The 9,175-nt window shown below is 52.6% G+C and overlaps 1 protein-coding gene across 4 annotated transcripts in view; it reads right to left on the minus strand.

Moving 5' to 3' along the window:
• Positions 1–266: 266 nt before the first annotated feature.
• Positions 267–9,175, minus strand: part of LTBP2 (latent transforming growth factor beta binding protein 2) — a 94,874-nt gene continuing 85,965 nt past the window's right edge. For all 4 annotated transcript variants that reach the window (XM_015599630.2, XM_015599629.2, XM_015599628.2 and 1 more), the window contains 12 exons: positions 8,808–8,930; positions 7,984–8,121; positions 7,556–7,681; positions 6,849–6,992; positions 5,783–5,974; positions 5,585–5,668; positions 4,716–4,844; positions 4,227–4,364; positions 3,967–4,134; positions 3,383–3,664; positions 2,242–2,391; positions 267–1,581 (listed from right to left, as the gene is read on the minus strand). In XM_015599630.2, coding sequence (XP_015455116.1) covers positions 1,436–1,581; positions 2,242–2,391; positions 3,383–3,664; positions 3,967–4,134; positions 4,227–4,364; positions 4,716–4,844; positions 5,585–5,668; positions 5,783–5,974; positions 6,849–6,992; positions 7,556–7,681; positions 7,984–8,121; positions 8,808–8,930 — 1,820 coding nt within the window. In that variant the 3' untranslated portion in view covers positions 267–1,435. The remainder of the gene's footprint in view (positions 1,582–2,241; positions 2,392–3,382; positions 3,665–3,966; positions 4,135–4,226; positions 4,365–4,715; positions 4,845–5,584; positions 5,669–5,782; positions 5,975–6,848; positions 6,993–7,555; positions 7,682–7,983; positions 8,122–8,807; positions 8,931–9,175) is intronic.

Below are 9,175 nucleotides of genomic sequence, written 5' to 3' on the forward strand. Positions count from 1 at the left end.
GTAGGACAGGACAGATTAAATTAAGAAATTAGTATTCATCTCCATGTCTCCAGGCACATGGAGCCCTGTTCATTCGCATTGTTATTGATCAGAGGAATACAAAGTCAGAGCTTTCTTTCTCTTAGAAGAGTAAAGAATCTTTTCCCATTGGAACCCAATCATAGGCTATTGGCAGACCTGGCAAAGGGGTAGGCATAGCCTCATGTCTAATATTTAGACAGCCAATATAGTAAAGAAATTTAATATGAAACAAAAAATAGAAGAGCCCAGATATACATTTTTTTATTCCATTGTGGATCTAAGCTCCCATCTAGCCAAGGTTGGAGTAGGTCTCCACTTGTAAACTCAGAGGAATGCCAGCCAGCCATTTGATGAAGGGGAAGAGGGCAGAGGATTCTGAGTAAAGAGGACAAACAACACAGGAAATCTGGCTTCCCCTAAAACAAGACTACACTGTATTTCACAAGCTAGAAAATAGAACTCTTTATTTTTAGCACATCAAGCTAGTGTCTGCGAAAAGAGAGCCGAGGAGAGATTTTGTTTTCTGTAAGGACCAGTATGTATTTAATACAGATTTTCGGAGATGGGCACCCTGTCTTGCGGCAGCCCTTGTGGTGCACAGGAACTATTGCTGGATAGATTTTGAATGTTTACTCAAAGCTGTTGAGGATTTTCTTTAGGCTTGTGTAAAGTCCTGGCTCCCCCTTATCAACATCCTATATTTTTAATATTGCCCTCTTGCTTTCTTAGGCTCCTCGCTCCCCTTCATTTGTGTGTCTCACCCTCAGCAAGCTAGTACCAGTCTCTCTTCTCTGAGACGAGGGGATCTTCTGCCCCTCTCTGGGGACACAGAAGTGGCTACAGGATGGAGATGTGGCAAAATCTGGTTTAGACCAGACTGGCTGAGTGGTAGTGATGGTTCTTAGGGGAAGAGCATTGGAGTCACTCCCCAGACTTCCTCCAATCCTTTTTTACTCCATAGATTCTGAAGTACCACCCCAGGACAGGTGTAGCCTCTGACCCAGTTTTGAGATCATCGGGATGATCATCATGGCTGGAACAGGGTGTCTACAGTGAGGCCGAAGGACCTTGCATGTTTGCACAGCTTGAAGGGAAGATGAAGGCCATCCTTTGGTAAGCATCCCATAGCAAGGCCAGGACAGATGGTGGACTGGGCCTCATGGCCAGTGACATGGTATTAAAGCATTTGGTGGTGTTTGAGCCAAGCAAGGGCATGGCAGCATGGAGGCAGTGACAGAAGCTCACAGCCAGAACCTAAGCTGGGAGAGATGAAAAGCAGGCACAGCTGGCTGGGAGTGGGGCTGCAGGGCCTCCTGCTTGAAGCCTTCATGGTGTCTTCCCAGCTAGGAAAGAGTCCTCAAGGCTCCCGCCTGATGCCAATTTCCAGGTAGCTGCCCACACTGACCCCTCACTGCTACTCCTTGGCGATGCAGTGCGGGGGGCCTGCCTCGGCCACATAACCTGGGGAGCAGTGGCAGCGGTAGGAGCCCTCTGTGTTCTCACAGTGACCATGGGCGCAGAGTGCAGCAGGCCCATTTAAGTCATCACATTCATTCACATCTAAGGAAGGAAAACAGGAGAGAGCCAGCTGGATGGAGCGCAAGGGCCTCTGGCCTGTTGCATTTGGCCCTCTGGGTCACTAAGCCCTGAACCCTGCCCTGCAGTGTAATCCTGGGTGTGGCAGCCAGAGGCTTAAGTCATTGCCCCAAAATGAGCAACTCAGGGACACAGCAGGTGGTAGTGAGCCCATACTGTGCCCAGGAGAGTGACCATGCTCTCTTGTCCTTGCCTTTTGTCTGGGCACCTCCATGGAAAGGACTTTCCACAGCATTAGACCTTCCTTTGGAGCTTTCTCACCACTCAACCCAGTGCCAGGCAGCCCCACTAGGGGGCAGCAGTGGCTTTTCTAGCTGTCCCGGGTTTAGACATGCATTCTTAAAGTGAGCAATGGGCCATCCGACTTCATAGGGAGCCATCAGGGTCAGTCCGCTTCCCAAGGCATTGCCACTCTGATTCTTACCCACACAGGCCATGTGGGCCATGTCCAGCTGGAATCCCTCAAAGCAGTCACAGGTGTAGCCTTCCTGCACACGCACACAGCGTCCATTCTCACAGCCATTCAGGATGCCACACTCCTCTGCCTGAAGCCCTTCGAAACCCGCTGCGTGTTCTGGTATGAGGAAGTCAGAGAGAGAAGGAAGCTGAGGCTTCTAAACTTACCCACACAGGCCATGTGGGCCATGTCCAGCTGGAATCCCTCAAAGCAGTCACAGGTGTAGCCTTCCTGCACACGCACACAGCGTCCATTCTCACAGCCATTCAGGATGCCACACTCCTCTGCCTGAAGCCCTTCGAAACCCGCTGCGTGTTCTGGTATGAGGAAGTCAGAGAGAGAAGGAAGCTGAGGTCTTGTACCCAACCCCTGGACCTTTACCCTCTGCTACAAAGGGTTGCTCCTGTTGAATTCCTGGGGTGGAGTTGGAGACGGTCTTAAAACTCTCACAGAAAGATGCTAAAACAAAAGGCAATAGTCTTAAAAATAAATATGAATCATTTTAGGTGGCAGAGACCTTTAAATGAGGCCTCCCAAGAAGGCTGACACCATGTTTACAGTGCCAGGGCTCCTGAGCAGTTGGGTGTCACCATACAGTTTGTTGTGGTTGGTGGGAGAGTGTTTTATATAAAATCTTTATATAGTCTTTTTTTTTCCCCCTGGGAGAAGATTGGCAGCAAAAGTGGATTACTCTCACTCAACACAAAGCAAAACTACCATATCCGCCTAACCCTCTTCTCTCTCTAAGCAGCTCCCCATCCCTGAAAAAGACCCCACCTGTAACCTTAGTACAGTCTTAATCAGTCTGGTAAGGTGGCTGTGCCTGTGGATGGTGTCCATTGCACAGATCCCAGGCCTGACTTCCTCATTAAGATCCAAGCCCTGAGTGCCACTTACAAACCAAGTCACCACAGTGGGACTTTCAAGTAATTAGAAATCCTTAATTCGCATTTCAGGTCACAAGTTTGAACTTGTAGAGCAGGTTATTTTGCATACCCTAAATGGTGTAGAGGGGGAAAAAACAGACAGTACTAGAGTGTACCTGCTTTCTCTTGTTCTCTCAGCTCCCTCCCACAGGCAGCTTTTGAGGTTAGGATGATGGTGTCCTGTACCTTTTTGTGTCCCTTGTGCTAGTTCATTAGAGAGAGTCGTTAGGGTCTGACCTGGGCATTTGGAGTTGTCCCGTGAGTGACCTGTGTCTTTCCCCTTCCCAGACCTCACCCTGCTGGCAGTGATTAGCCAGTGGAGGAGATGGAAGTGAAACAACTTCAGTGCCCACCTCTTCCCCATTTTTGCAGCAACACAGACCTGGATGGCTGGCCACATAGTGGGGCTGGAGTTCTGAGGGCTGCAGGGGAGACTCAAGGATCGGTGCATGGTCCCCTGGGTGGCTGGCTGTGTTGTGAAAGGGTGGCTCAGGGATGGCATCCTCAGGGCCCAGGTAGTTGTAGAATGGTGCCCCATCTGGGCCATAGAGGCTGTAGTGCAGGTCCTCAGGCCCGGGGCCATACTCATAGCCTGGCCGGAAGTGGACCCCAGCCTCCCGCTCTGCTTCGATCCGGGCCACATTGCACAGCTGAGCATAGACCTCTGTCAGGAAGGAGTGAGAGAGGAAGCTGGGCCCAACTCCTGTTAGATAAAGCCTGGTGTGCTATCCCTAGGCTGACTGCCCTAAGGAGAAAGGGAGCACGGGGGACGAGTGCCCTCAGAGAGTTCCTGGCAGTGCGCCTCTCCCCATTCCACCACCTGCCCCACCTTATCCCCAAACAACAGGGATGGAAAAAAGGGCCATTACTCTGATTGCTCTACTCCTTTCTGAATCCCCCCTTACAAGGTGAGGGCATTTTAGGTACCTCCCCTCCCTCCATGCAGGCACAGGTCGCCTCTCTTACCAGAGCTCCTGGGAGGGCACAGAGCACACTGCTGGCTCCAGGCCTCACCGTCCTGGCAGCAGCATTCTGTGTAAGTGGTGCGGTGCCCATGCAGAGGTTGGCTGCACACATAATTGGTGACTTTTTTCCAGCAGATGTCCATGTGGATGTCGTGGTCAGGCAGGTCCTCTGGTAGCACAGGCACAGAAGCATGTGAGCCCACCCCGCCCCCCCAGCCCAGGTTATTCCCCCTGCTGCCCTGCTACCCCAGGCCCACTGACCAATGCTGCTGGTGCTGTTTACACAGCGCTGCTGGCTGAGGTCCAGGGTGAGGGGTGGGCTACAGAAGCAGTGGAAAGAGCCTTTTGTGTTCACACACTCGCCATTTTCACAGGCCATGTCCTGGCACTCATCGTGATCTGTGGTGGCAGGAAGACAGGAGAAACACGTGGGCAGTGCCAAGGCGCCTTGCCCGCGGACCACCTTCACAGAAGAGGGTTTTCTTGTAACTGGTAATGAAGAGGTAGCACCCTGCTTCCCCCTCCCCTGCCCCGGCCCAGCCTGGGAGGCCCCTCCCCAGGGATACTTTTCCAACATCCCCAGTACAATCCGTGACAGCCCCACAGCTCCCCTCACTTCAGACCTGCCTGCTGCAGTTGGCGTCTGCCCCCCAGAAGGGGAACTCCCAGCAAGAATGGGGCTGGCTGGCAGGGCTGGGTGAGCATTCAGCTGTGGGCCTGGGGGTTGGGAGGGGTGGTGTGTGTCCTCACCCTCACACTTCCTGCGGGTGGCATCGTAGTGGTAGCCAGGATTGCACAGGCAGATGTAGCCAGGTACCGTGTTGAGGCACCGTCCATTCTGGCAGAGACCAGGCCCGAACATCACACACTCGTCAGCGTCTGTGGGAAGGCAGAGCTGAGGTGAGGGGATGGTGAGAAGCAGTATGAGGCAGTACTTGAGGCTAGGGGCTCCAAAGCCAGACTTGCTGGGTTTGAATCTTGGCCCTGCCACTTGCTAGTTGGATAACTTCAGGCCACTTGCTTAAGTTCCCCTTGCCTCAGTTTCTACCTAAAAAATGTAGGCATGACTACTTAACCTCTTACCTTTGTTAGGACAATTAAAAGGTTAATACATCTAAAATACTTAAAATAGTGCTTGGCACATAGCAAGCACTTAAGGAAACCTACTTCATTTTCTATTATTTCCTTCTCCAGCCTCAGGATTAGGGTGCTAAAGGGCTCATACCTAAACTACACACTTTGAGTACAGGTTCCCCAAAGTTTCTGGCTTTGTAGGTGGGGCCAAGGAGATAAGCAGCTGCTTCTGGCTTCTGTATAGCAGCACTCCCCTCTCTGTTTCTGTGCCCCGTGACTGGGTTAGTCAAGGCATTGTGGTTTGTTTCCAGAGAGTTCAGCCTCAGGGGAGCAGAAAAGCTGAGGTGAGGTTGTACGAACACTCCCAGAGGACTTCCTGTTAGAACTTCTAGTTAAAACTCTGCAGGTCATCAGCCCTGGGACAGGAATGATGGAAGTGACCTAGGCAGCCTGCATGCACAGCTTCCCCAGGGACCTCCTGGAGGACCAGGCTGGGCCAGCTCAGGTGAGCGGAGTTTGGGGATCAGGGTCTGTAGGGAGGTTACCTGTGTACATGGTCTGTCCAAATGTCCAGGCTCCTTCCACAGGGATGTAACCTTTTCCACTAGGGCAGATCTCGCTGAATTCAACTGTAAGGAGGCATCTAAGCTCAGAGAGAGCAGGGCTCTGCCCTCCCCTCCCCCCTCTCTCAGAAGCACCCTGAAAGCTGACCCTAAGAGGATTGGAACCTGTGGGGGCCTTACCTGAGTCCTCAGCTGGGCAGAGGTCACAGGCTTCTCCCCAGCTGGCACCCTGGGTGCAGCAGCACTCGGCCTGTGTAGTGTTCTGGCTGAGGAGCCTGGAGCAGGGCAGCTGGCCCTCATGCCCAGAGTAGCATTCCATGCGGATGGGGCCTGCGAGGCGGTCCCCTGGCGGGGCCTCAGGGATACTCTGACCTGTGTGTGATAGATGCCCCTTATTATTGTCTGTTCACGGCCCTCTGGGACACCTTAGCCTTTACGAATTGAACGTTTATGTACCATTTTACAGTGTACAAAATGCTTTTACCTATATTATCTCACTTGATGCTCTCAACAACCCTGTGAGGTGGGCATTATTAGCATTAGCTCCCTTTTACAGATGAGGCAGTTGAGGCTTAGAGAAGCTAAATGACTGGCCACAGCCACCAGCTATTAAGTAGCATAGCAGGGAGTTGACCCCAGTTCCTCAGGTGCCAAAGCCCCCGCTCTTTCCAGTATGCCATCCTGCCTTCCTGGCATGCTGTATGTGTAGCCTTCTGCCCATTCCTCTGCTTTATACTGTACGCCAGCCCCTCCACCCTTCCCTGTTCTAGGTCCTCCTTTCTTTTCCCCAAGTCAGAGAAGGTCAGCTGAATCCCAGTGCAGCCTAAGGTGGGAAGCTGACCCAGAAAGCTACGGGGGCGTGGGAAGAGGGGAGTCGAGCTTAGCTCAGCTTCCAGGCCTCCCTCACCTGGAGAGCTTCCTGGGGTTAGATTGAGGGCCCCTCCAAGGCTTAATCTGAGATCCCTGGGGCCACCCTAAGTTGGCCTCAGAGCTTCCTGAGCCTTCTGTAGGGTCCTCAAAGCCCTGCAGCCCCCTGGATGTGTTTTGGCCTGGAGCAGACCCCCATCTTGTCTTGTCATTTGCTGCACTCAGACTCCTCACCCCTCCGCATGCCATTCCTCAGCTGCACCCCTGCCCACACTGCCCCAGTCCCAGCCCAGGCTCCTTCTCAGGAGCTGGAGCAGTGAAAGAGTAAGCCAGAGAGTGGCCATTCATAATGGCTGGGTGAAGTATGGGGCATGCTCACCTCCGGCCACCCGTGGGCGGCAGCTCCCCTCCTGAGCATCATACTCCTCCAGGTCGCTGGCACAGAGGCATAGGAAGGAGCCCTCCACATTTTCACAGAGCGCCGCCCCACACACCGCCAGCATGAGCTCACACTCATTCACGTCTGCCAGGCATAAGTACAGGCTCTTGGGCAGAGAACAGGCAGCCCATGCCCCCTGCGCCTGCCTCTGGCCCAGTGGGCAGATACCCTCCCAAAAGAAGAGGTTGGGTTTCGCGGGAAGCGCAGAAGTGGGTATGAGTTAGCAGGCAGGAGAAAAAGATGGACAGAGGTCATGGGAATGGAGAGAGAGAAAAGTGGCAGGCAAGGGTCCCTAAATGGAAAAAGAGGAAGAGTTCTTCCCTCTGCACATTCTCCAGAAGTGCCTCTTGGGACCCTGAGGTTTCGGGAGGAGGGTGGAGCCTTGGTTAATGTGCTTGCTCCCTCTGCTGGTAGGACGTGGCCACACTTCTACCATCCTGGCCAAGGTGCCAGCTGTAGGGTGGAACTGAAATCTCCCTTCCTTGCCCACTCTATGCGGTCCCATTATGGAGCCAAGTGACCATGGACATTTCAGAAGAAGGGCCCCAGGACCTCTACCCAAGACAGTCGATCTGTGTAGATGGGATAAAGGGCCCAAGGGCCTTCCCTTCCCTGGCCCAGAGTCCAGCTAGCCCAAGGCTTCTCACCAACACAATCCCAGCCAGAGGACGAGGTCTCAAAGCCCTGGTCACAGAGGCAGCGGAAGGATCCCTCAGTGTTGTCACAGAAGCCGTGGCTCCCACACACAGTGTCGTTGGCACACTCATCTATGTCTGCGAGACAGTGGAGAAGAGTGTAGGGTGTGTTCTCACTGGTTTTCTCTATTTGCTGGGAATACTTATTTATTTGGTCTATTAACACCAAGATTTGTGAAAAGTAACTTCTAAACACAAGACAAGCAAACTCTAACATTCACATTTCTCTTCAATTTTTGTGTCAGCTCTGCTGTATGGAAAATATACAAACTTCAAACAGCTGCAAAAATAGTGTCCTCAGGAGAAAATAGTTTCTAGCTGGATACATGAAAAATAGGTGTCCTCAGTCCTCCCGCCTCTGACTCCCGCTCCCTACTCACCAATGCAGTCTCCAGTAGGGGCCATGTGGAAGCCAAGCTGGCAGCCCAGGACACAGCGGTAGGAGCCAGGGCTGTTCTCACACCTCCAGGCCCCGCACACCGGGTCTCCATCTCCGTAGTCCTCACACTCATCAATGTCTGTCCCCAGAGCCATGAGAGGGTACAGAAGTGGCCATGTCACTGCTCTAGCCCCACCTCTCTGGCATCATAAGGTCATGCCCCACAACCTCTGGGATACCTGATCTGTTCTGAATTATTGTGATCATCTCAACCCCAAAACATCAAATTCAGGGTCATTTCCCCTGACCCAGCAGGGATGAACGTCTGAAAGAGAGCTCTGTGCTGTTTAGGAAAGCACTGAGCTCTTAGCCTTCCATGACACTCCTTCCCCCACCCTCAGCAGAGTACTTTATACTTCTCTATAAAAATAAAACCGTCACCAAAGTGTATTATGGAGAGTTGTCTTCATATCTGTTTCCCTTGCTCAATTTTAAGATTGCCCATAACTGTCTATTTGTCTTAACAAAAGACATTGAACCTAGCAGGTTTTTAATAAATGTCTATTGAATCAGTCTGGCTTTAAAAACTAGATTGTGTGTTCCGCCAGCACAGGGCTTATGATCGTCTTCATTTTGTCATCCTCACACAGTTTCTGAGTCAGCAGAAACTCAATAAATACATTATCCGTTAGATGAGAAATCTGTGGAAAGTGCTTTGCTTCCTGGAAGCTGCAGTTCCTGGTCCCAGGGAGCTGAGGACCAGGCAGAGGTGGAGGTGGGCAGACGTGGGGCAGACCGCTGTCCACTCCCCGCTGGAAGCCTTACCCACACACTCCCCGCTCTCTGGGGACGGCTGGAAGCCAGTTTCACACAGACAGTTGAAGGAGCCTTCGGTGTTGACACAGTGCCCTCCTTGACACCGGTCTGTGACTGCACACTCGTCCACATCTAGAACAAAGATGTCTGTCAGCAGACCCAGCCATGGGTCCCTAGGGCCCTAGGCAGCTTACTCTGGGCCATAGGTAGCTCCTAAGAGGACCAGAGAGTGGCTCAGTGTAAGAGAAAGAGTTCAGAGATGGAAGCCAGATGCCAGGCTGCGGGGCGGAGCCCTGGAACTGGGCTCTGTCGGAAGAAGGGTGACACTCAGAGTTCAGACGATGTGTGCCTGATGTAGACGTCATGGAGAGGCCCGG

This window comes from Pteropus alecto, unplaced genomic scaffold, assembly GCF_000325575.1.
Source record: "Pteropus alecto unplaced genomic scaffold, ASM32557v1 scaffold8, whole genome shotgun sequence".
Lineage (NCBI taxonomy): Eukaryota > Metazoa > Chordata > Mammalia > Chiroptera > Pteropodidae > Pteropus > Pteropus alecto.